Below are 27,439 nucleotides of genomic sequence, written 5' to 3'. Positions count from 1 at the left end.
TTGTTCATTGTCAATTCATGTTAGCTATTCATTAACTAATTGTTACTAATACAACCTTATGTGTTACCAATTTTTTAAGCAAAGGCAACCACCAAATAAAACAAACAGGACACAGTTAGGTTCGATAAGAAAAAGTTAAACACATTTGGGGAGGTTTCCCGGACAGGGATTAGACTAGTCCCAGCCTAAAATAAATGTAAGAGCTGTTCAAACTGAAAACAACTTGCACTGACATATCTTAAAATACGTCAGTGCCTTTTGTTTTGCCTCAAAATGCACACAAGTAATGTTTTTAGTAAGGCGTGTTTGTTAAAACTAGTTAATTTCCCTGTCCGGGAAACCCCCCCATTGTATCTAAGTGGTATCTAACGTATTTTAGACGTTGGTACATCCACTGAAATGCATGCCAACAATTGAGCATATCATGTTAAAACAAGCAAAAGACACTGAAAGCCAGCAGAACAGTACTCAAATGACTTTATTCATAATATGATTTTGCAATAAAAACATAAAAAGTAACATCTTTTGCCCTTATTACAACTTGCATCGAATGACCACATGGTGGCACTGTATGCCAAGTTTAACACATCGTACTAAAGGTCACGCTTCTGTTCAGATCACATGTAAAATCCCAGAGCTCCCCAAACCCACGGATAAATACAGCAAACACAAATAAAAACACCACTGACTGACAAAAAAAAAACAGTTCTCTGCACCTGCAAGCTGAGGATCAGAAAATGATGCAGTATTTGCTCTTGTAGATGAGACTCCCACTTTGTATTATACATATATTTCTGTTATATTGTTGAAATGTTATCTCCATCCCATTAGTGTTCGTTTGCTGTTCTGTGTTAAATACAAAAAAACAATGCTCATTCCCGAAGACTCCAAAACTGGCATATGTTTGTTCTTTTGCAACCTGCATTTTTCCCCTTGTAGTGAATGGTAATAAGGTCTTGTGTACTGCACATAACACACCCTGAAGTAACAGCTTCAAGTTCATACTGTCATTTCTTACAGTCTACGATGATGTGCTGATACAGAGAAACTAAAACTAACATTTCCTTAAAAAAACTGGCACAAAATTGAACAAAAACGAAAAAATTAATATCATATTGCATGTATATATTGTATAAAATTCTTAAAAAATACAGTTTAGACAATTACTTAAGTACTTGAGTCAACAAAGCCAAAAGTGCAGAGGTACATAAATAAAAATAAATTTACCCCTCAAATAAAAAAGAACAGGGTGTGCTCAGTGGGGCATTTCTTCAGAGCTGCCACTCAAGTTCACTTAACTCCACCCCCCTTTTGCCTCTTGCCCTGCCCCTTTATGACATGCCGACACCCGAACCAGTATGCGGTCAAAGGTTAAAGTTCATGAACTAGGAGTTGGGAGTTAAAAGTTCACACACGAGACACAATTCATCCCCTTTCACAAAAACACACAGCTCTTAATCGAAAGCCGATTTGTGTAAGGTCGAAAAGTTTGTTTGCTGGGTTTCAGAAACAAACGCTACACACTCACGCAGTACTCCCAGACTCACACAGGGTGAAGTTAAGGGCATACGGTCTATAGCTCAGGCCACCGAGCCCTTTAAAGCTATTAGCATAAGAATGAACGCACGAGGGCATCGAGACGAAATCGAGCGGAGTCCAGATGATAGTCAAAGTCTGAGAGAAAGTGAGAGTTTGTATCAGAAGCACAGTGAATTTACAGACTGCCGTTTCAGGGGCCATTTCCTATTACCGACATCACAGAGCGAGCTCCTCACGCCCATCTTTTGCTTTCGTTCTGTCTCTTTTAGGTCCATGTATAAACAGAAAACACATGAGTCAACACAGATTTCCAAATACTTTCACAAGCTGCACTAGCAAAGCACAACATTTAGTTCTAAGGCCCGTTTGGCAAACACGTAAATGAAGATTGATACACATTGGCATTCAAATCAAAATATTCTGGAAAAATATCCGGCGTCCCGCACATACAGAATGATGTGAAAGATAACACTGCTGCAATTCCTAAGAGCACGAATGAGATGATAAAGGCACTAAGACTAGCCCTAGAGGATCAAAAGCGATACATTCACGGCGTGCGGGGCTTTCTTTTTCCGGCCACACTCAAAAATACCTTGAAAAACATTGGTAGAAAAATAAAATATAAAAGGTTGTGGCCCTCAGTGCGTATGGCTACAGAGACGTTTCCCCAGTTCAAGCAGACAACTTTCAGGATATTGAGATGAAAATAATGAAGAAGAGACCGGAGGAAAGGAGTGGAGAGTTCCAAAGACAGAAAAACCAATGAGATGCTTGCTCCTGGGAAGCCTGTAGTGTCAGCTAGCAGCTGAAGACGTCACATAGCCGTTCCCGTGCATCTGCACCTTTCACTCTTCCTGCGTTCCTCTTCTTTAGTAATCTGTGATGTCATGCTTTGTTTCCCATTTCCTGTTCATATCTTTTCTCTTTTAGCACCCCCCACCCCGAACCGTGATGGACCTCCTGTCATGTGGCGGTAGCCTCCAAGTAGCTCTGTAGTTTACGGACAGTCGACTCGTCCAATGAGAAAAGGTCAAAGTCAAAAGTTGTGTTGGTGACATTAAAGTGTCCCGTCTCCTCAATGAGGTTCACGATCTGAAGGGACAGGACAATGGTATTTGTTAAAGCTGCACGGTTTTGGGAAAAATCATTGAACATACATGCTCACACACAAACACTGAATGCACTGAAGGTCAGGCACCAATTGAAATCTGGTATCTCAAATGGTGGAGCATGGAGCAAGGTCATGGGTTCAAGCCCATAATACGTATTGCGATGTATTGTGCAGGTAAGTCACACACACCCTTACTCAGATGTACATTGAACATTCAAAAGGCACTCAAAATGCCCATCAGTAGATGTACATACCTGTTGCAAAACATTACGCTCCCTTAATGCCATCAGTCTGCGGTGAAGATCTACAAGCTCTTCAGTGTACGCCTGAAACAAAACATCAGACAGAAAGATGTGTTTATATCACAGCTTAACAGACACAGATGGGTGATTCTCGCAAATTAGACTTATGAGGTGTCATGAAACATTTTGATAAAAAAGTAAATGCAAAGTAAGAGTATCAAAATAAGAAGCATACAGTTACAAACATATCTTCATGTACTATTTTGCACATGATTTCAAATGACATCATACAAACAAAGTTTTTTTTTTTTTTTCCACCTTTAAGGGGAATATTTTCATTACCGCAACGTGTCCATGACTGGATTTAGGTTCTTTGACATGGAAATATTTATAATTAAAAAATCTAAAAAATAAAAAAGCTTCAGTGCATGTTATACTATAAACATTTACAGTAAAGAAATATGTGGTATTTGGTGATCATTGGTAAATGTAGAGAAAATAATAAGGAATATAAATTTGTCCAAGAAAATTTTTCTCATCCTCCACAACAATTTTCAATCATTGTTTAAGCCCTCAAGGAACTAACATTTTCAACAACAAAAAAAAAAAATGTTGGAAGGGACATAATTAACTGTGACACTCAAGGTGAGCAGTTCTTATTTTTTCCCTCCAGATAAAAGTTACAATTTTGTTTGTCATAGTACCTAGACAACTTTTTAGTTCTTATTACGAAACATGAGTTTGTGAATGCATATATTTAATGTAATATCATGTTGCGGTAATGATAATTTTTGATAATGATAATCTAAAAAATTTTATAGTAAATATTGTTTAAATCCTCTAAAAAAATGGTTATAGTAAGTTCAGACCTTAATCTTATATGTGCAAAAAAATTTGGCGTCACGTTTGGTATCAGCTCGGGTCGCGTGGAACCCCAACCGAGGTGGTACGAAAAAAAGTATCGGGTACTACGTACTGCACCCAATGGAAAAGCTCCCAAAAGTAAACTGACCCGACCCAAACTAAACCAAACCAAACCAAACCGTGGGGTACTATGCAATGGAAAAACGCCATATGATAGCTCCTTCCAATTTAAACAGCAGCATTGCATGCATTCTTGGTGGATAAGCAATCCCAGAATGCACCACGAAAGCTCTTCATAATGATATATGATGATATAGTATAGGGTCTTTGTGTGAATAAGAAGATGGAAGTGAGAGGTGTAAAATAAAAGTTTCATTTACCCTTCCTACCTTGTCGTATCCCTTTTTCAGAACCTTTTCCTGACGCAAACAGTGGTCCGGACTCTTTCTTCCCGACACCTTTATGATTGACAGATAGAGAAAAAAAACCAAAAAAAAAACCATACAGATGGACTAAGGGACAGTTTTACAGAATGAGTAACCAAGAAAATGATTTACTGCATGAGCCTGTTGCATTGTGAAATCCAAGCGTCACTTTTAATCGCGGCAATCTGACTGGCAGCTCCCAGTTATACAGCATTCCACAAGCATTCGAACAAAGGCCGTGTGCCACCGCCTTGTTTTACAGTGGATGCAGATTAATCCAAAAACTAATGCCAATGATCCATCATCCTTCAACATGAATAATTTCTCAACAGGCAGTAATGCCACAATCATGTTTCGAAGAGGAAAATCCAACCATTTGCTGCCAGCTAAACAATTTGTGATGAATAAAGACACCACTTGGATGATTGTCAAGGATAAAGAAGAAACGTTGCTATTTAGTTTTGAGTAGTTAGTAACCTTGTTGTTGTTGTTGTTGTTGGAGGTGTGTTTTTGTGGCTGAGGAGGCGGATCTCGACTGGGACGCTGCGGCCCGTCACTGCAGTCACTCTCGCTGTCTAGACTCAGCCTGAGGAAAAGAGAGAGGAAATCTTAAGCCTAAAGTTCCTGTATACATTTAATTTATTATTAATTTAACTATTTTGACAAACAAATATTATGTTGACAATCAAAACTAAAGTTCATGTTATCACAGAGAAACATTTTATTTCTCAGATGTTGCTCATTCAGAGCTCAGGAGATTTTATGAAGTTCTCAATTGTGTTTTATTTATGTATTAATTTAGTCTCAGGTGTTTCTCTTAATACTGCTTAGGAGAAATACAAATAGACAGAAATTAGACAAAAAAATTTTAAGAGTATGCATTAAATGCATTAAGTATAATATGGAGCTGTGGAGACTGTATTGGTCAAATAATCTGAATTTGGATAATGAAAAAATTCATAAATTGAACGAGTATATTTGTAATAGCCAAAAATACATTATATGGATCAAAATTATACCAAATAAATGAAGAGTTTGGTTCCAAAACGCAATAAACGCCTTTTTTTAAGAGTTACCGCCAAAATCAGCATTGTATCAGGTCAGTATTAAAAAGTCAATTCTTTTTTTTACGCAAAATCCGATATCTGTTATTCTGTCATCTTTTCTACTTTTTCTAAACCGCAATAAACGCCAGTCCTCCTTCTCTGCAAAATGCAATAAATCTGCTTAACCAATCAAAGCGCCCCATTCCACGCATTGTAAACAACATTGGTGGCACGTTGAATACACACAAAATCCTAGTTTTCCTCTTCAACTTTGTACTTCGTGATCAACAAACAAAAACAAAATAATACTTTTGTTGGCATTGATAAACCTGTGGTGGGGAAGAAAGCGTATAATTTACGCGAGAGGCACTCGGGAGACGGAAAAAAGCTGGCTGTTGCTTGTTCTCCCGACAGCATCAAGCTTCTGTCATGCTAACACATTGTCCCCAGGGGATCTTATGAAAAACTTTCCATTATTTTACTCAAAGTCAACAAAAATCGAGCAGGACCAAAACATTTTATAGCTGATCGCTGTCAAAAAAGTTCAGCAACGACATGACAGTGTTCTTAATATGACAAAGTAAGTGTTTTCATTAATGCCATTAATGTTTATTTTTAAATCAGTGGATACCACCAGTCAACTAAATGAATATAACATGGCAAAGGTGAATGCACATTTATATATTGATTCAATAGATTTATAGCATTTTGAAAAAAACTTGGGATTTATTGCATTATGCGGAAAAAATAATTAGTTTTTATAATAAATCTTTGGAAATCAAATTATGGATTATAGTGGAAAACAGTGGTTTTCATCTTGTCACTTTCTTGGTATAGAAAACGCATTTTTACCCAAATTAGTCCAAATGGATTTATTGCGTTTTGGAACCAAACTCTTCAAATTATACCAAAAATCATTAGGATATTAAGGATATATCAGCTTTCAGATGATGTTTAAGTCTCAATTTGACCCTTATGACTGGTTTTGTGGTCCAGGGTCACATTTGGAAGATTTTTTTAGTCTAACTGAGACACAGAAAGTTTCAACTTGCTCTTCATTTAATCCCACTGATGTCAAGGAAAAAAATGACTGAGATATTAAAGAGATCTCTCATCTGTGATTTTGATTTCTTATGGGATACAAAAACGGTTCATTATTTGTATAACCTTTTAACCGAGTGATTTGGATAGTTTTAGAAATGCTTTTTACACTACATTAAACAAGTAGCATTCAGTTTTGCAGCCCCTTATCCAAGTAAATGCATTGTATAAAAGATAAAAAGAAATGTCAAGTTCTACTATTTATCTAACATTTCCAACTGTAAAAACAGCAAGTATTTTATGTCAGCTCAGCGACTCTTGAATGAGACAAAGAATAGAGAGCAGCGTATAAAGTCAAGTGTTTGCTCTGAGCAAACAAACCCATTCCCTGCCTCCTCTAACATTGATTATATAGAGACCTGAAGAACCTTAAAGACCCACTTAAACAAACACAGGCAAGAAAGAGAGATCTGAATGACCTGGAGTCCCGATTGGGCAGGTTATTTTTGACTGGCGTCTCTTCGTCTGAGCTGCTATCATCATCATCAGACTCTTCTGACTGGAGATCCGCCACCATTGAGCGCAGGGGACCTACAGACCAAAGTCAATAGTGAGCGCCCAAATTATCTACTGTCATATAAGCTCATTTCATAATAACCTATTTTAAAGTCTTCATTTTTAGAAATTGGTGTTACAGAAAAGACATCCTGTAGCTGTCAAGTTTTTGCACTTTAAAGGGACACTACCCTTTTTTTTGAAAATATACTCATTTTCCAGCTCCCCTTGAGTTAAACACTTAATTTATACCTTTTGGAATCCATTCAGCTGATCTCCGGGTGTGGCGGTACCACTTTTAGCATAGCTTAGCATAATCCATTGAATCTGATTAGACTATTAGCATCACGCTAAAAAGTAACATGGCTGCAGGAGGCGCAATGATATTACACACTGCCCGAAAATAGTCCCCTGCCATTGTAAGTTACTAAGGGGACTATTTTCGGCTGCTGACTAATATCATTGCGCCTCCTGCAGCCATGTTACTACAGCAAAGCCCTTGATTATTACGCCAGAATGAGAGTATAGTTCCTAGCCATATCTGTTTAGAAAATCGCAACTTTTAATTTTCCGTCTTAGTACACGATGTAACTACAGAAGAGTCAAGTTTTAAATAGGAAAAATATGGAAACACTTTGTTTTGTTTTTTGCTCAATGCTAATGGTCTAATCAGATCTAATGGATTATGCTAAGCTATGCTAAAAGTGGTACCGCCAGACCCGGAGATCAGCTGAATGGATTCCAAAAAGGTAAAAATTAAAAGTTTAACTCAAGGGGAGCTGGAAAATTAGCATATTTTCAAAAAAAGAGGAGTGTCCCCATAATCAAACAAAATTATGTCCATGCAAAATTATATCCACATGATGAACCTTAACATCAAATAAATGACATGCAAAATGATAAAGATTAAGTTTTTTGGGTTTCCCTGGTCTTCATCTTTCCAGGGTAACTGGTTTAAGCAGACTGTGAACGTGTAAAAGTGTAGTTTGGAAATCTATTTATGGATCCGAGACCTTATCAAGACACTCCTTGTGGTGAAAGATCAGATCTTACCCTGGCCTTGTTTCTGCTGTGGAGCAAAGTCTGAATCTGAGCTGGACTCTGAGCTGGAGCTGGAGTCAGACGGACTAGAAGGTGCCGAGTGCTGTGGGAAAGAAACAGAGACAAAAATTATTTTGTTGTCATTAACATATGTTTCAACTATTGCTTATAGTATTTCTTCAAAATACTGAACCAAATCATTGAGATTTTTGGTGTTGCTTTAGACTTATAACGGTTCCTTATAAGTAAAAATAACAAAGTATTTAGCAAAATTAAAATGCTGTGGTACAAAACCAGCAAACAAATTCAGGTCTAACCTCAGATTTGGATGAAGCCTCATCTTCAGAGTTGGTGTCGTCGGATTCTGGAGGTTTCTTGGACTCTTTGACCTCTTGGGTGTCTGACTTGTTCTTGGCCCAGCGGCCCTTCTCTTTAGAAGCCTTCTTATCCCCGTAGCCAGAAGTCGTCGTGGAGGACAACGCTGTCCGGGGGGAGGTGCCTGTGAACCCTCCGCCCCCGGAGCCTTTTGACCCCTCGGAGCCCCCCTTCTTTGGCTTCTTGACGCTAGGTTTGGGTGACTCTGCGTTGGAAGGTCGTTTGCTTGGGATTTTTCCATCAGCCGGCCCGCCTCCCCCTCCGCCACCCGCTGACCCCGCCCCCCCTCCTTTTGGAGACATGCCTTCCATTTTGGATTCCTTCAACGTGAGCTTGGGCTCCTTGAAAGCAGCTTTGGGCACAACTTTGTTCTCATCTTTCACTTTGATATCCGGCTTCTTGGACGAGGAGGAGGAAGGGTCACGGCTACTTTTGCTGCCGCCTTCCCGCTCAGCGTCACCCTTGGACGTTGCTTTGCTCTCAGAGTCTTTTCTCGGCCGTTCTCGATGCTCCTTTGCCATTTTGTGTGATTTTGACACTTTGCTACCCTCTTTACTAGGCTCCTACAGGAAAGACACGGCATTCAACATTTTCAATCATAGTTGACCAAAAAACTCAAATAACACAGCATAAATCAGCACTTAACACCTATTTTAATAAAATAAATCACAAGAAGCCATTAAAACAAGTTTAATTTCACCCAACATCGACCTTCACACAAAGGTCATCTGCTTTGTAAATGAGTCTGAGTTCTCAGATCAGTGTGTTAATGATAATGGGGATGTTGGAAGACGTCCAGCTTTGGATGATCACAGCAAATTAGCAGTGGGCGACTAATTCTCTTTACCAAGCTAATGAAAAATGCTACAGAGCGACCCAGACAAAGCCAACAGCACTCAGATAGGATAAATAAAGTGAAGGTCGTTCAGGAGCGATATGACACATACTACATAATCGACTCATAATTCCCACTTAAAACGATGTAATCTGATGCTTGCATGTAAACAAAAGAAAGAATAGCGAAGGCTGTGAACTCGTATTACCTTGATGGCTATCTGCTATTCATATGTAACAGAGCTGCACAATATATAATAGTGCAATATATAATGTTTAAAAACGGAAAATTATGTAACCATCAAACGTATATGCTTAACATGCTTATTGAGAAAAAAGCATTGCTCTCTCATTCTTACCAGTCTCGGTGATATTCACATCAATTTAAAACTTTCACTATTCATTTTTGAAGTATTAAAATAATTCAGTTATTGCAAACCATTGCAAAATGCACATCTGTGATATTTCAATAAATTAAGTATATCTTGTAGCCTTAATATATAATAAAGTATTTGAGAAGACAATAGCCTCACAACACATTAAAGAGTTTTTTAAATTCTACCATTTTGATGATGGCTTCACAAGATAAAACATGTTGGAAATCACAAATATTGAAGAAAATCATTTCTAATACATTACAGTCATCACCTTTGATCCCTGTGAAGTTTTGCTCTTTTTTGGGTCAGAGAAGGCAGATAGAGGGATAGTTGGAAGAATGGGGTAATCAGGACTGGGTCTTGGGACCACCTCTCCCCCCTCTGGGACCACCATGATCTGATATATACAAAATAAGAGATTAGAGCATAACAAATAGCAACAATGTAGCAGCAGACACATAATAGGGTTCCCACACCTTAGTTAACTTCAAATTCAAGGACCTTTCAAGGACTTTCCAGGTCCAATACCCTCAAATGCAAGGACTAAATGTGGGGACACATTTCAAGTGAGAGCAAGGTTACATTGTGTTACCTTTTAAGATAAATTGTTACACAGTTCCCTTTCGAGGGAACTCGCGCTGCGTCACTGCGCTGACACTTTGGGGATGCCTCCAGTGGTAAGTGCGTCTGAATGTGTATATCAAATTCAGCCAATGGTGAGGCTTAACGACAAAGACAGGGTGACGTGGGATCCAGGAAGTATATCGCTATCTGAAATATTGCCGAAGACGGCATTACAGGGACGCAGGAAGTATGGCAAGGGAGACGCAGCGTCTCGTTCCCTTCTCGAGTAACAACAGTTACATACGTAACCCGAGACGTTTTCATGTGTCAAACACAACTATGCAAAAAAGCATTTTGGTATGAATAAACATTTGAATATAGAAGATATAAGCATTTAAAGCGAACAGTTTAGCACGTGTGCTTAAAAAGTATAGAATTTTTATGATATTATCCTACACTACCCAGGGAATAATATAGATTTTTTTCCAGAAAACTTCTTGCATAAAATAGATTCAAACACTTTCAATGATCTGTATCTATGTATGTATATTTTCAAAAACTTCCCAGGTACTTGAATTTGTTTCCCCAGATTCAGAAACTTTAAAGGATTTCAACCTGTGAACCCTGTGTGTCATTGGACATTTCACTGTGAATGCGCAAGTGCGTGTATTAGGTCCCATCCAGTTTTCAGTTTTTTAAATAACGTTTTTGTCATCACTAGTTAATTTAATGTAATCCTGCGGTGTGACAAATTACGCATGTAGTCTCTAAATAAAAATAGACTTATAAACGCTGTTTTTATTATTATTATGATAAACGAGTTAGGAAAATGCTTTTAAAAGCAGCTTTATTAGAAAACAGAATGTCTCAACAGGACGTGGCAATAAAGCATTTCATGTCAACTACCCAACAGTGCGACAACAACTGTCATGCATATATCAGGAGGAAAATAAACTGCATCACTCACCCCTCCCGCCTTTACAAGCTTGCGACGGAAATCACGGGTGGGATTATTAAAGGTGAGTTTTTCACAGCGCAGGTGATTGACAGGTGGGTTGCCCTCCAGGTTAAGGAAGAGGTCGTAATTAAAGCACACCTTCTTCGGCTCCTCCTGTATAAATGACAATAGTCAGTGTTAACATTTATCCTGCTCGTATCAGCAAACTCAGAGGCAAATAATCAAGCCATTAAAGAAAGCCAACAAAAGCTGAGACCGGCTCAGGATTACATTACACAGTCCAGACTAGATAAAGAACTGCATGCAGAGATTCATTCAAGATTCAAAGGCAAAGCTTCTGAGCGCAGATTTAGGAAGATTACACTAACAAATGAACATTCCCGCTCCTCCTCTACCTCTCTCTCTCTCCTTTCATCACTTCCCTCAGCAAAAGAAATATGGGTTTGTTGAAAGCAGCTCAGCAAAACAGGATTAATTTAAGGTTTGGGATGTTTTAAAAACAAGATATGACTGATACGGTTACATATCACAAGCTTGTGTAGCCGTGGGAGGTCTAGAAAATGAGACTGCAATTGTTTCGTAATAAACCAACCAGCATCGAGTTCATAAGGGCAATTCATTCCAGTTAGGTACAATACGGTGCCCACACAATCTCGGTGTGGCGATTTTCACAAAAGACGAGACAAAAAAAAGACTGGAATGAGTCAGAGAGAGAGAGCTCCAAGCGGACGATGAAGTGGAAAACCAGAAACACACACTGAACAATAGACAACAAACAAGAGAATACAAGACAATCACAGGAAAAGATTTCAGAATCTCACCTTGTTTTTGAAGTAGACCTCTATGGGCATCAGAAAGCCGGCATAACCTGACTCCTCAACCTTATATGGGGGCTCCTTACACACTGACATCCAAAAGATGAATTATTGCATTGACAATTACTGCACATAAATACAAATGGCTCATAAAACAAATGCATCTCATTTCATACTGAACATCTGCCATCAAAAACCTGCATTCATCAATTGGCACTTAATCTCTTTGCAGCTTTACAACTGGGGAGAATATTATTATCAGATATTTATCATAGTCATAAAACAGACACAGAGGGAAAAAAGAGCAGTAATGATTTTAGTCTTTATTGCGGTTATGACCATTTTTGTTCCTGGCCCATATATGGGAAAACCTTTGAACTTCCTGCTTAATAAATGTCTAGAGTTGCTACACAGGTTAGAAAACAGCACGAAATATGGTTGGGAAACTAAGAATTTAATCTAATAATTTCAGCCTTGTGATAATATTTAATACAGCATGTAGCTGGATATTTGTTGTAAAATGGCTTTAAAGAGACATTTATTTTCAACAAAAGATCCAAAATTCTGTTAAAACGGCATTAAATCTCTCTTTGGTATGTGACAACCAATTTTCTCTCATATCCTTCTATGGTTTCTTCTTACATAAACAATTTGAACTCAAATCAATATTTTATGTACATTTATTTATTTACTTGGTAAACAACAGCATACCGTATTTTTCGGCCTATATGCCACGTTTTTTTCATAACTTGGCTGGTGCTGCGTCTTATAATCAGGTGCGCCTTATAAGTCAGTATGAATTCATTTTTACATTTATGAGGCAAGAGACATCATTACCGTCTACAGCCATGAGAGTCCACAATATGCTGCTCCTGTATTTATATAATTCAATAGTTTCAGTGATGCGAAATGACGAGTCTGCGAACTTTATGCTAGTTGGTTTGTTCGGTTAATTTAGCCTATTTAACCTTCCAGGTAAGTTCTAGTACGCTATGGTTTATCGTTTAAATAACTGATAATATTACTTTAACGTACAGATATCTATTCAGCCTGCTGTTCTGTCTGCTATTGTTTAGTTGAATAACTTGCCTTTCCAGATTAAATGTCTGTTCTTCGACTTGGATTTTGTGAAATAATAAACGCGAAGTATAGTCCACTGTGACATATATATTATGTTATTTCGTCTTAATGACGCATTTTTGAATGATGCGGCTTATAGTCCGTAAAGTGCGGTAATAAGGTTCTTATCATCCTGTCGGGCATTATTTTGACCAGATGACTATAAATTATCCTGCAAGTAGGGGAGAGCAGGGATGAAAGTAAAACTTTTTTGTAAAACTTCATTTTAAAAGATAATGTTTGACACATAGATATATTTTGCTATGGTCGGTAACTTACAAGTGTGGTGTGGTTAATAATATAACAGGTGGAATTTTGAACAAATGAAAAACGACTTCAGTATAATTTCACTTTGAACATGAGTAGCGGATTGTTACTTTTGACCCTGTAAGCAGGGACAAAAGTAAAACACATGTGAGTCAAAAGTAACACAACAGAACAAGATAGATTTTTGTGATACACTTGTTTTTTACTAAATATACATGACTATGACCTTGTTAATATGTAACTGCAAACATATTTGTCATTTATCTTTGCAAAAAATAATGAAATAATTTTTTATCAAACGTTTCAAAATCAACCGACAGTACAAACTTGAATTGTTGAGAATAAAACATTTTTTTCAACAGTTTGAACACTATACAAATGAAATGAAATAAAATTAGAATAAAATCAATCTTCAACATATACAATAGTATTAGCAGCGAGACAAAAGTGTTACTTTCGTCCCGACACAAACTCATGACATTTAAACACGACTTACTTTTATTTTGAAAAACTCTTGAGAAGTCAAACTTCAGGATGTGTTACAGCACTAAATAACCTGTAGGTTGATCAGTATTGTAACACATGAAATGAGAAACACATCGCGTTACAAGAAAAAAATGACCGCTTTAGGAATTTACTTATCATGGTTGAAAACAGCTTTCTTTTAAGGAATAGTCTACTCATTTTCAATTTTAAAATATGTTATTACCTTGACTGAGAATTGTTGATACATCCCTCTATCATCTGTGTGCCTAAACGTAAGTGCTGGAGCGCGCTGCGACGCTTCGATAGCATTTAGCTTAGCCCCATTCATTCAATGGTACCATATAGAGATAAAGTTAGAAGTGACCAAACACATCAACGTTTTTCCTATTTAAGACGAGTAGTTATACGAGCCAGTTTGGTGGTACAAAATAAAACGTAGCGCTTTTCTAAGCGGATTTAAAAGAGGAACTATATTTTATGGCGTAATAGCACTTTTGGGAGTACTTCGACTCGGCGCAGTAACACCCTCCCTCTCCCATTATGAGAGTGAGAAGGGGAGCGGACTTTTCAGGCGAGACGAAGTACTCCCAAAAGTGCTATTACGCCATAAAATATAGTTCCTCTTTTAAATCCGCTTAGAAAGCGCTACGTTTTATTTTGTACCACCAAACTTGCTCGTATAACTACTCGTCTTAAATAGGAAAAACGTTGATGTGTTTGGTCACTTCTAACTTTATCTCTAAATGGTATCATTGAATGAATGGGGCTAAGCTAAATGCTATCGAAGCGTCACAGCGCGCTCCAGCGCTTACGTGCACGCACACAGATGATAGAGGGATGTATCAACAATTCTTAGTTAAGGTAATAACATATTTTAATATTGAAAATGAGTAGACTATTCCTTTAATATCTACATGCAAAAAACGGTGAGTGAATAACACAATATTTGTCAGGTCTGTCAATGGTTGCGTGCTAAACTATGCTGTCATAGTTTGGGATGTACATGTTATCAGGGGCCAGGGCTCGGAGAAAATCGCTGTGTTACTTTTGTCCCGCGTTACTTTCGCCTCGGTTCTCCCTTATTTATAAATATTATGTAAGTAAATAGTAAATAATAAGGCCAACTTTGATGCAAGACTAGACTAGCTCTCTTAGGACACGTGACACCTGTTTATGTTCGCTCCAAATTTAAGAATAAGAACCATGCTGATATTCATTATGTGTAATGTCAAAGTGATGTCCTCACATGGGGGCGGTTTCCCGAATAGGGATTAAACTAGTCCTAGACTAAAATAAATTTAAGAGCTGTCCTAACTGATAACAACTTGCAATGGCATACATCAGTATCCTTTGTTTTGCCTCAAAATGCACACACGTAATGTTTTTAGTAAGGCATGTTTGTTAAAACTAGTTCTATTTCCTAATTAAATTTAGGCCTAGTCCTGGTTTAAACTAATCCCTGTTTGGAAAACCACCCCATGATGTTTTTGGATATTAAGCATGCAAAGTTGTAAACATTTACCCCTCTTGGGTTTAGGAAAGCTCTCGTGCAGCCGGAAGACAACTTTATCCACAAAGTGCTGAATGTCGCTGTTCTCAGGTCCTCGAACAAACACCATCCAGTCGTGAGTAAAGCCTTCGGACGTCACCTTCTTCCTCAGCTGGGCCCTGTGACCCAACTCGAGCTTTACCTGAACCGTACACTGGAAACATAGAAACAGACATAAACGCCTTAATGAAACTATTTAACCAGGTTAACGTCAGTTAAAGTAAAAACTGAAGCTAAGAAACAGACCGCTACAAATCTCTTTTGTCACAGGACATGTATACACTGACCTAAAGGATTATTAGAAACACCTGCTCAATTTCTCATTAATGCAATTATCTAATCAACCAATCACATGGCAGTTGCTTCAATGCATTTAGGTGTGTGGTCCTGGTCAAGACAATTTCCTGAACTTCAAACTGAATGTCAGAATGGGAAAAAAAGGTGATTTAAGCTATTATAAGCGTGGCATGGTTGTTGGTGCCAGACGGCGGGTCTGAGTATTTCACAGTCTGCTCAGTTACTGGGATTTTCACGCACGGATTTTCAACCATTTCTAGGGTTTACAAAGAATGGTGTGAAAAGGAAAAAACATCCAGTATGTGGCAGTCCTGTGGGCAAAAAGTGCCTTGTTGATGGTAGAGGTCAGAGGAGAATGGGCCGACTGATTTAAGCTGATAGAAGAGCAACTTTGACTGAAATAACCACTCGTTACAACCGAGGTATGCAGCAAAGCATTTGTGAAGCCACAACACGCACAACCTTGAGGCGGATGGACTACAACAGCAGAAGATCCCACCGGGTAACACTCATCTCCACTACAAATAGGAAAAAGAGGCTACAATTTGCAAATTTGGACAGTTGATGACTGTAAAAATGTTGCCTGGTCTGATGAGTCTCGATTTCTGTTGTGACATTCAGATGGTAGAGTCAGAATTTGGCGTAAACAGAATGAGAACATGGATCCATCATGCCCTGTTACCATTGTGCAGGCTGTTGATTGTGGTGTAATGTTGTGGGGGATGTTTTCTTGCCACACTTTAGGCCCCTTAGTGCCAATTGAGCATCGTTTAAATGCCACGGGCTACCTGAGCATTGTTTCTGACCATGTCCATCCCTTTATGACCACCATCCTCTGATGGCTACTTCAAGCAGGATAATGCACCATGTCACAAAGCTCGAATCATTTCAAATTGGTTTCTTGAACATGACAATGAGTTCAACTTCACTGTACTAAAATGGCCCCCAAACGGAGCTTCGTCCCCTGGTTGTGGATCCCATAAATCTCCATCAACTGCAAGATGCTATCTTATCAATATGGGCCAACATTTCTAAAGAATGCTTACAGCACCTTGTTGAATCAATGCCACGTAGAATAAAGGCAGTTCTGAAGGCGATAGGGGGTCAAACACAGTATTAGTATGGTGTTCCTAATAATCCTTTTGGTGAGTGTATATCGAAGTGTTCCTGTAGCTCAATTAAAATTAGCAGCGCAAAGGTCATTGGTTCGAACAGCAATGAACACAAATAGTGATACAAATGTCTACCTTAAATGCACCGCAAGTCACTTTGGATAAAAGTGTTTGTCAAATGCATAAATAGACTACTGTGCATTGTAAAGGAGGGAACCACGACATTTCAAAGTATTGTAATTTTTTGTAAACATTTCAAAGTATTGAAAGAATCATTTACAGGCCAAAAACTGTTATTGATGTAAGGAAGTAACTTAAGACAGAAGAATAGCTTTCATACCCTATTTATTACACATTTATTTAATACACATGCTTAAACTAATCATCTGTATCGTTGGCCGGTTCTGCCAAATGGCAGAAAAAGCCATCAGGGGAATTCCTTGAAACGCAGCCAGGAAAAATGAACACTGCCCACAGGGTGGAGATGGGCCAGAGTAGGTCCAGGTGCCCAGAGATGCTCAGCTGCTGTTGACTCAGATGCCCCTTTTTACTCTGAGCTAGCCGAGATTTAAAAACCACCAGAAAAAAAACACCAAGATAAGTAAGCAAGGTAAGTGTAGGTGAGATAAAGAGATGCCTGTTTGTCCATGCCATTTAACTCTCTGATGGCCGACACTCGCACTTCTCCAAAGCCAAAATGTGTTATGCCCCTAAATGCTGCCAGGCAATCTCGCGCCATCATTTAGCCACAAGCCCCAGCCATGTCACATACAGACAAAAGGCTGGCTTCCTTCAACGGCAAGGACGATACAGCTTTACTCTGTTCTATTTCCAGGCCTCGCTATTTGTTATTTTGTCACAGCAGCTCGCCTCGAGGTAACAATTACAAACACTACCGCAGAAAACCTCTTCCTGCCCGAGTGGAACATGACCGCACAAATACAAAGATGATACCGGACAGAAAGAAGGCACACATAATAAGAGCCAACACATGACTACACTAATCCACCTGAATGGGGGCCAAAAAGACCTTTTTGAAAAGAAGAAGATTAAACAGAAGACTACTTGGTCTCTACCGTCATCAGGGTGCACAAATCCGCAGACAGACTCACCTGCATTGCTTGAATAAAACCAAAACAGAGACAGTTTGTAGTGGCCTGGATCAGTGCTATGATACAGATTATCAGTCAAGCATCACATGTGTAAGCCACCGAGGGAGCAATAAAAGAAGTCTCGGAGGAGCCGCAATGTTGTTGTGCTCGAACAGGCTCGGGAATAAGAAATTAATTAAGTCGGTGTAGGCTGCAACTGTGATATTTCAGAAAGATATTGCGTAAAATTACTTTATTTGGTAAGTGGAGTGTACAAAACACAAGTTTACGACCTGCATTCAAATCACCAGGTTAATAATGTAGGTCACGAATTAGATTAATAAACAAATGATGATTTTGTCGTCATGCTTAAATATTTGACTATCAGGTCTGAAGCAGGCCCATGCAATGAGTAAACAATAAAACTGGAGTTATAATGCAAATGCTGAGCACATTAATATTAATAATATAATATAATATACATAATATAAAGAGAACATTCTTTGAAAATGTAAGCGTGATATAAGACTTAAATCGATGTGAAATCAAACTTTGATGCTCTTAATATAATAATAGCTTATGAGACTTTAGCTTGTATTTTAAAGACAGGGTGAGTTAACTTTCACAACTACACATAACAGGAAGCAAAAACAAAAATTGACCATGTAAAATATACTTTCTGTCAAAATGCAATATTTATTCATATTTGGTGTTTGTAGCTAAGAAATGTGATTTACACATGTTTTTGTAAGGAATCTGTGTAACATATAACATTAATAATAAGTGAATCTGCTAGAATGTGTAAGTAGCAGGAAAACAAATGAAGCTCTTGCAAATCAGACACTAACCTGCAGTAAAAGCCAGTGTGTTAATGCAAGCCTATTCATCCACAGCATATGATCACTGCTACTGCACTCCTCGTTTGAGCATCTCATAAATCATAATGCATAAAAGGGCAATTCATTTGCCTGGATGAAGACAGATTCCCCTTTCCAGAAGCACACCGGGAACTCCCACTATCGCACGAGACCTGTGCAATGCCCTCACCCTTTACTGTGCATGCTGCTCTGTCACAGCAGCAATGCATAAAAATGCATGCACGGGCCAGTGAAGTACGGGACAAAAAGCCCACACTCTCTTTGTGTTTGTGATCGTGCATGCAGGACTTGAGCAATGCAAAAGCTGCCTAACGCGTCCGAATCACTGATGTACCCACATACCGATGTAGCTTTAATATGCGTGGCCTGCTCGAGTCAAATAGCTGAGTGGAGTGAGGAGGGAGGGGGTTACACGGGTCCGATCCGCTGCTTTCACGAGCCCCGAGTGTCTACGTTCAGTTGCAATGGTGGATTTCCCTACGCGCGCGCGTACAAAAGTTGACTTCACTCCACGCGACAACAAAAGCGTTAAACACTCTACCTGATTCTCCATAGTTCGCCGGGTCCCGTTTATTTACAGCAGGATTTCGAGCGGCCGTTCCCGACTCCTCATTGTGTGTCAATTCCAGCCCAAAACCGGAAACTAGACGGTTCCCCTCCCCTCTCCGGACCTCTGGCATGCACCCAAAACAGAAAGCGCTCGCGTCCAATCAGGCGCCGCTGAAGATACGCTCTACACCTCTGAGCCAATCGCGAAGCCCGGTGGGCGGGACTTCCCACCGGCTGCCTGTACTGGTAGGTAATAATTAGAGATTAGCAAGAACCGATGGGATGTTTTTGTTGTTGCAGTCTTGAAGCGTTACATGGTGTGCTATTAATTTTTTTAACGGATGCTTTCAGTTATATTTTTCAAAACAACAAAGCATAAGCTGAGTTTTGATTGGATGGTTGTGGATCACATACCTCTGTCCTCTGTGTTACATTAGGGAGATTACAGTAAATAATTAATGGGCAGGGATTACACTTGCCATTTAAGGTTAAATATTATTAAACACAAAATTACAAATTGGAAATTAATTTTTTTTTATTTTGGCGTTTTATTAACCACCTTAGGGTCAAAGATGCTTTTAAACAGTATTGAAGGAATTCCCATCTATTCTTGTTGCTTTTATTTCAATATCCAGCCCAACTCATGCTTTTCAAAAACATGTTTAAAAAATTGTTTTCTAAAGAAATCTATTGGCACAATTATATGTCCGTTTAGCACAACTAAACGTTTATTTTCAGATTACACTATTTTTAAAATCATGAGAACATTTCAGTCAAATGAACTTAAACTGACAAAAGTAGTGAATCTGTAACTTATTTAATTGTTCACAGTGGTGGTACTAAACTATAATTTAATTGTGGTTTAAACAACTCTATTACTGTTAGCAGAAGAGTGTAGGACATCTTATGGGACAACCACTTTAAAAACGTTTAAATATCTGTGAAAAAAACTTTAACTTATAAATATATATATAAAAAAAGAGCAGAAGATATGGTAAGACTGTCCATGAACTACCTCAGCTGCATACGCTGCAATTCAAAGATGAACACAAGATGGCGCTAAATAAAAGCCAACAGCCTAAAATCCTTAACCTCCACTTGACCTCATTTTGTTTACTAAATAAAGCATGCGACCAGCTGCATCATTAATGAGTTTAGTCCCTTGGTGCTATGTTGAATCTCGTGGAGCAGTTTAGTGTGCTTATTTAAAATCTTTAATGATGACAAGCTTTAAAACCTTTAAATAATCTCATTTCAACTGCACGTTGTAAGAATCATAATTTATATAAAACAATGTGTATCAGTACATCATAAAATATACACAGTTTCATACAATGAGGTGGAGGTTACAGATATAGTATAAAGTTGTATTTAAATAGTACACACTGTATAAAAACAAGACTTAACAATTCCAATACCACACACACACATTCCCAATTATTTCATTTGTAAGCAAACATTTGCACCATTGCTCTGAAAGAATTGACATCTATGTGTAATATTCGTCATACATAGTGACGACTTCTTAAATACTCTTAATCCAGTGGTTCTCAAACCGGGGGCCAGGGGGGCAGTTTAATGTTATTTTATGAAATACATTAATTTATCATACATTCTGCGTAATTAAATCTCACTACATTGTCTAAGTTTGCGATTGTTTTATGTCATGAATTTCCTTTGGGGCGCAAAGGGATGCACCCTAGACTTTGCATGCTTGGGTTGCATTGAGAACCACTGTCTTAATCTAACATAGTTTACATTAGCACCTCTACACTACAAGAGTCAAGTTTTAGACATAAATCAAGTAGCCTAGTTATTACACTTTATTTAATGTAATCATCTTCAAAGTTAAAGCCCTTGATTCATATAAAAAATAAAATGTAAAAACATTCAATCTTGTCACAACTGTGCAAATATTCCTTTTAATACAACAACAGAAAAATGTTTGTAAAAATGATAATACAGCTCACTGGCAGTTTAAAAAAGCATAAAAACGTTACACACACGCATACACAAGCACACACACATACAACTGTCAGGTTCTGTGAGGAAATTGGTTGAAGTTTCCGAAATGGCAAAAATATATAAGATACAAAAACATTTGTCTCATATAACAATTACTTCCAGTTTCACTTCAACATTCATAGGGGTAGTGTCTCTCTGATCCAGGATCACCTTTGTTCTGCCTACATAATTTATTCTAAGGTAAAAGCTGGACCTAGATCAGCATAACACCAATCAGCTTCATAAATATGATGCATCTTTCCATTTTGTACTGTCTGCTAACATCTTTTTTTGAGCTTTGTGGTGCCTTTGAGGACAACGTAAGGCAGCCCGATGGGCCAGTTATCCCGTGGCCAATACTGCACGTGGGGTAGCGAGTAGGGGATCTCCAGGGTAGCATCCAAGTAAGCGATTAAAGTGCTAGCATAAGCAGTGGCTAACACAATCAAAATGTGCCTGAGCAGAAAAGTGAAGAAGATTAGCATGACAGTCCGTGCACCGTGGCATATACTGTATGTGTAACCCAGTTTCATATGGAGACATTATGGCACAATCAGCCGCACTTACCAGATCCCATGCAGATAACAGAAGTCCAGTTTCTGCCAGAAGCTACAGCCAAAGCGATCGCTAATCCAGCAGGAAATGGCCAGCACCCACAGGCCAATAGTTGCCCAGGACAATCGCAACACTCTTTGATCTGTGCAACTCTTTGAGAAAAAGATTAATAATGAAGTTAAGTGAAAGACAAGCATAATGGCAAATGAGGTAAACATCAAAACCAGTATAATGAGCCTTTCAGTCTTTATTTAACTACAGAACTCTGCTATATAGAAAATATGGTAGGTACTTTTTATAATGCTTATATATGAATTCACAGTTTAAAGGGAAATTCCACTTTTTAAATATGCTAATTTTCCAGCTCCCCTAGAGTTAAACATTTGATTTTTACCGTTTTGGAACCCATTCAGCTGATCTTCGGTTCTGGCACTTCGCTAGCACTTTTAGCATAGCTTAGCACAATCTATTGAATCTGATTAGACCATTAGCATCGCGCAAAAAAATGAGTTTCAATATTTTTCCTATTTAAAATTTCTGTAGTTACATCGTATACTAAGACAGACAGACAATTAAAAGCTGCGATTTTCTAGGCAGATATGACTAGGACTATACTCTCAAACTGGCGTAATAATCAGTGACTTTGCTGCTGTGGCATGGCTGCAGCAGGCGTAGTGATATTGCGCACTGCCCGAAAATAGTCCCCTTGGTTACTTTTAATAGCAGGGGACTAGTTTCGGGCAGTGCCTAATATCGCAAAGTAAATAGGAAAAATATTGAAACTCAACTTTGGTCATTTTTGAGCGTGATGCTAATGGTCTAATCAGATTAAATGGATTGAATTTGTGCTAGGCTATGCTAAAAGTGCTGGCGCCGGACCCGGAGATCGGCTGGGTGGATTCCAGGAAGGTGGAAATCGGGTGTTTAACTCAAGGGGAGCTGGAAAATGAGCATATTTTCCCAAAAAGTGGAATGTCCCTTTAAAAGAGCATTTATGTGTTTTACTGCAATGTGTATAATATGATGCATATATTTTACCTCTTTAACTCTATCAGCAGTGAGTAGAGAATATGTACTCCGAAAAAGTTGAGAGCATAGGCATTGGCTGTTGGTTTGACAAAAGAGGACAGAGATGTTACAACCGTAAGGACCGAAACCATCTTAGTGAAGCATCTCCTGAGGAACAAGACAAAGAAAATTCAAAATGCAGATCGCCACCAAACCCACTTTTCACCATTTAGTCATATAAATTATAGATAGAAATGTATTCCAAACCACAAGCAAAACTTACAGGTCACAGTCTGGTTGGTAAGCATAGCACAGTTGACTTATGGATAGTTTCTTTATGTATTTTAGACATCCTTAATCTAAACCCACATGATGATAGACCAATAACTTAGTTTGAAAGATCTCAGCAAACCATCTCATAATTTCTCACGCCTATTTAAATATTACTCAACAGCTGGTTAGAAACCAATGAGAAGACATCTCCCACATTGAGGTCAATAAAACTAGGTTACTAGTGTAAATGGATCCTTTAATTGCTTCTTTCTATTTTTACAGAATTGCAGATGTGTGACAATAAATTAAAAAAGCCAATTCATGCAATTATACCGAAATAGTCCACATGGTGCAGTCAAATTAAAAGGCAGAATGTGAGTTGAGTTCTTACCTGTCCTTAACAAAATAAGGGAAGTGTCTGCGTGGGAACCACAGGGAGTAGCCGATAGCCAAAACCCAGACAATTGACAGCTCATCAAGCATCTGGCCCATGAAACTCAGAGTCATGTGAAAATACATGGAGAAGATACCTGAGAAGGGATATTAAAATGCTTATTTAATGATTATATATGATTTTTGATTGTACAAATTTTGTTGTACAAATAAACACACCAACTGACTCATTTTGGCATAACCACACACAACTGCTTTATTTCTGCATAAACAGTTCTGCGTTTCAGTTTCACCAGCATGAATGATCTACTGAGCAATACTGACCCCTGGTGGATCACTAATATTATAACACCTTGTACATTTAAAGGGATAGTTCACCCAAAAATGAAAATTCTGTCATCATCCACTCACCCCCACCTTGTTACAAACCTGTACAAATAAATATAAACACAAAGGAAGATATTTTGAGAATTGTTTGCAACCAAACCATTCGTGGTCCCCATTCACTTCCATAGTAGGAAAAAAGAATACTATGGAAGTAAATGGGGTTTGGTTACAAACATTTCCCAAAATATCCTTATTTGCGTTGATCAGAACAATGAAATTTATACAGGTTTGTAACAACATGAGAGTAAGTAGACGACGACAGAATTCTCACCTTTGGCCTTTAACTGTCGTGATAACATGGTGACACTTGCCTACAAATACCATCATGATCCAGACCAGATGTACTGCTAGGTTCCTCTCTTTGGCATAAGGGTGCAGCAGATACAACATTATGGGGGATATCACAAAAAAAATAAAACTGCTCATCTGAGGAAGAAGAGGAGAGGGTCTGTTAGCGATTAGGTGAGACACTAAATCAAACATTTTTCTTTTTTAAATTTCTCTTTAGTTGTGTGTGTGCTATCGAGGTAGGGCCATAACCTGAATGTGCCTAATCAGATTGTCTTTTTATACACATAGTATAGACACACGATTGTGCTTGAGTCACCCAGAAATGTATCAATGGTGTGGGTGCAGTTAGTGGATAAAACCATGGAGCTTGACGCATTACTGTATGGAGACTAAGGTAATTTGTGTAGCTAACAATGTGCCGGATTCCTCGTGATATAAAGGAGTGTTAACGGTTATAGACATTCACAGAGATTAAACAGACAAACAGGTTTGATAAGAGGGTTTGTGTCTGGTCTGTTACAAGCGTACCGTGTTGAAATACTCCACAACAATCTCTGAGTGTTTATAGTTATCTTCACACCAGTCCACCTCAGAGCTCTCATAAGAAAACACGCTTGCCATTTTATCTAATGATGGGAATATGGGGATCCCTGAAAGACAGAGACAATACTGTTAATACATCACAATAACATTTTTAAATTTTAATGACTAACTAACTAAATTTTTTGTTTTGCATTTTTAAAGGACAAAACACCAGTGGAGATATTACACAAAGGCAGACCTGCTTTAACAGAAGGTGTCTATATTAACCTGAGTTAACTGTCAGGTGACATTTTGCACTCTTTCTCCTGCCTGAGCAGGTTTTACATGTAAGTGCAACATATTGTTAACCGTACAGCTTGAATGTTGTCATATTAAACACCAGGAACATTTTCCAAGTTCATCCAAACTCGCCTACTTTGCCCTAAAAGTATGTACTACTGTATTTTTTTATGGAAGAGTATATACACTTTAGTGCGCAGCAAGAAAGCAAGCAAGCACCAACATACTAACACAAAACTGAAGTGATCATTGTTGCCTAGACGCACATTGTGAGCGTTATCACGTATACAAATACAAAATAAACTTTTCTTCATTCATTTTTCTTATGTAATATTTACTATATATTGTAATATTTTAATTCAGTAAAGTATCACTTGATTCATTCATCAAATCATTGTGATGTCACCAAACACCTCCTTCTCACAATAAGTTCGAATTTTCACTGGAAATTGAAGGACATCCGGGTACTTTAAGAATACTAATTTTAACACACTACATTTTGGGACATCATTTTGAATACTATTTAAGAAAGTATGCGAGTTGAGACGCTGGATTGGTTTTTAAACATTAAACTAGCCACCAGGCAATTACTTTATTGTTTATACGCAATGCATGAAATAAAAATCACATTTTATGGCAATGTTATAACGTAGATCTGCTTGCGGTCACGTGGTTTTATAAATCTAAAACACTTGTACAGGTGAAAAAGCCAGTAGTCGCACCCATAAGTAATAATAGCTAAACTAATACGGATAAGTCCAGCTCATACAGCAACATTTTTATTGGATCTGTTCTTTAGGATCTCAGGTTAGCCTCTTGAAAGTAACTTATAGGGAAAGTAAATCCAACGGATAGCCTAAATGAATTGATAAGGAGCGCAGACGAAGCAAAAACATTCAAGAAATATTGAAACACAACAATAACCGATTATCATGAATCTGTTATAAACTCCCTCAAATCGATAATGTCAAACGATTACATTTTTAGATAAAACGCAATAGTATCGCTTACCTGTTAAAAATGCATCCACCGCCGCGCGCTCCATGTCAAGTGTCAGGTAGTTTAAGTAGGGGAGAGAAATGTCCCCGATCCTGTTACTCGGGTCCCGGTCTGTGACATCACCTGAAGAGTTGAGGTGAAACCGAGCGATCGGTCGCATTCTTCATTGTATACGCTGTCAAAGCGCAATGCTGACAGACCAGAAACGCGCCGATTTACATGAGAACGGCTGGCACGCGCGCCGCCTCTGGTACAAGCTGCAGCGCAAGTTTGACAAGTCGGAGTGAAGCACATTTAAACCTCACCTGTCGAGTATAAAATAGTCATTAACTTGATAATATTTACAATTGTATTTTTTTCTTTCAGTTCATTCATGCAGTTCGTCCTTTATTTTTCACTCCATTCATCCATTCGTTTGTTTGTTCATTCATTGTTCAATTATAGCTATTCAGTTAAAAGGAAAAGTGGTCTCCATTGCTGAAAAAAACAATAAACCATCACAGAAATTCTAATGGGTTTAATGGTATACCTAGTTGTATTCGTTTTAATGGAAACCATAATGCTCTCTGCAGTATAGTACTGGTTACGTTTTGGTTTCTGGGATTAGCTACTTTGGTGCTGGTGAAGCATTATTTGTAAAACTGCTTTGGAGGTTATTTATTGTGCAAAATCCTGCACAATTTAATTCAATGAAATTGAAGAGGTAAACGTGCCAAAAAACACGCACAGAGTGTATCTGAATGTTTCTTAAATTGTTGAGATGCCATAAAAACAATAACCAGTAAATGTTTTGATACGGTAAGCTGGTCAGCATGGTAAGGGCTGTACATTCTTTCAAAATGCCTGTTAAACCACAAAACTCCATAAAAACTGTAACAAAGATCAGCTTAAAAAAACATACAGCTAAGATGATCCAAATCTAAATGACATAATGAGGCGTAATACGATGAAATAAGGGCCCTCAAAACCATTAAAATCACATGCAGGCAGTTCCTAATTTTGTTAGTTTTCAAATTTGTCAACCTGCTGGAGTTAATGAAGATCTGACTCTCTTTCCTTTTCTTGTTATAGTAAATCTTTGTGTACCTGTTAAGCTTGAACTCACCTGTTCAACCAGTCCTCCCACAGTGGGAGTTCCACCTACCTTTGCTGCCACAGAAACAACGTTTCTCCATCTTCACCTGTCTGTCAAAACACCTCTTTGTTTCAGGGCAAATACCTTCTATTCATCTGCAAATCATCTCATAGAAATAAGGTGAGGGGCAAGACTACAAGGAAAGACTACAAAATATGTTTTTAGGTAAAACTGGTCTTCAAACGGTATCAGAAAAGCAGTGTACTGCGGGTCCATTTTCTTAAAAAAAATCCAGATAATTTACTCACCACCATGTCATCCAAAATGTTGATGTTTTTCTTTGTTCAGTCGAGACGAAATTATGTTTTTTAGGAAAACATTTCAGGATTTTTCTCATTTTAATGGACTTTAATGGACCCCAACACGTAACAGTTTTAATGCAGTTTAAAATGCAGTTTCAATTAAGTTTCAAAGGACTCTAAACGATCTCAAACGAG

The 27,439-nt window shown here is 38.2% G+C and overlaps 2 protein-coding genes across 5 annotated transcripts; both read right to left on the bottom strand.

The window, feature by feature from the left end:
- Nucleotides 1-460: 460 nt before the first annotated feature.
- mllt1a (MLLT1 super elongation complex subunit a) lies at nucleotides 461-19,287 on the bottom strand. Of its 4 annotated transcripts, none has more exons than XM_055168455.2 (12): nucleotides 19,128-19,287; nucleotides 15,182-15,362; nucleotides 11,794-11,876; nucleotides 10,982-11,125; nucleotides 9,722-9,847; nucleotides 8,182-8,802; nucleotides 7,877-7,967; nucleotides 6,748-6,859; nucleotides 4,659-4,767; nucleotides 4,137-4,214; nucleotides 2,905-2,976; nucleotides 461-2,631 (listed from the first exon to the last, which is right to left on the bottom strand). In XM_055168455.2, exons 1-12 carry the CDS (start codon nucleotides 19,137-19,139, stop codon nucleotides 2,503-2,505), a joined length of 1,758 nt encoding a protein of 585 aa, XP_055024430.2. In that variant the 5' UTR covers nucleotides 19,140-19,287; the 3' UTR covers nucleotides 461-2,502. The 4 variants fall into 4 exon arrangements, with proteins under 4 accessions (XP_055024430.2, XP_055024431.2, XP_073724042.1 ...); XM_055168456.2 differs by having other exon boundaries at nucleotides 4,146-4,214; XM_073867941.1 differs by having other exon boundaries at nucleotides 4,137-4,217; nucleotides 4,668-4,767.
- A 1,113-nt stretch (nucleotides 19,288-20,400) lies between these two features.
- acer1 (alkaline ceramidase 1) lies at nucleotides 20,401-26,075 on the bottom strand. Its single transcript, XM_055169255.2, has 7 exons — nucleotides 25,880-26,075; nucleotides 24,575-24,696; nucleotides 24,067-24,181; nucleotides 23,367-23,505; nucleotides 22,733-22,870; nucleotides 21,707-21,844; nucleotides 20,401-21,595 (listed from the first exon to the last, which is right to left on the bottom strand). The coding sequence occupies exons 1-7, from the start codon at nucleotides 26,025-26,027 to the stop codon at nucleotides 21,418-21,420; spliced, it is 978 nt and encodes a 325-aa protein (XP_055025230.2). The 5' UTR covers nucleotides 26,028-26,075; the 3' UTR covers nucleotides 20,401-21,417.
- Between the last annotated feature and the right edge of the window lie 1,364 nt (nucleotides 26,076-27,439).

The sequence above is a fragment of the Misgurnus anguillicaudatus genome, chromosome 5 (genome assembly GCF_027580225.2).
Source record: "Misgurnus anguillicaudatus chromosome 5, ASM2758022v2, whole genome shotgun sequence".
Classification (NCBI taxonomy): Eukaryota; Metazoa; Chordata; class Actinopteri; order Cypriniformes; family Cobitidae; genus Misgurnus; species Misgurnus anguillicaudatus.
The sequence above is the reverse complement of the archived record's forward strand: the minus strand, read 5'-3'. Positions and strand labels throughout refer to the sequence as shown.

Coding starts and splice junctions, on each gene's coding strand:
- acer1 (XM_055169255.2), bottom strand. CDS start 26,027: ATGCGACCGATCGCTCGGTTTCACCTCAACTCTTCAGGTGATGTCACA. Junction 21,845..22,732: donor CTGCTGATAGAGTTAAAGAG/GTAAAATATATG, acceptor TTTCTCAAAGAG/TTGCACAGATCAAAGAGTGT. Junction 21,596..21,706: donor TGTTATCTGCATGGGATCTG/GTAAGTGCGGCT, acceptor TTTTCTGCTCAG/GCACATTTTGATTGTGTTAG.
- mllt1a (XM_055168455.2), bottom strand. Junction 11,877..15,181: donor CTTTCCTAAACCCAAGAGGG/GTAAATGTTTAC, acceptor TTTGGATGTCAG/TGTGTAAGGAGCCCCCATAT. Junction 8,803..9,721: donor AAACTTCACAGGGATCAAAG/GTGATGACTGTA, acceptor TCTTTCCTGTAG/GAGCCTAGTAAAGAGGGTAG.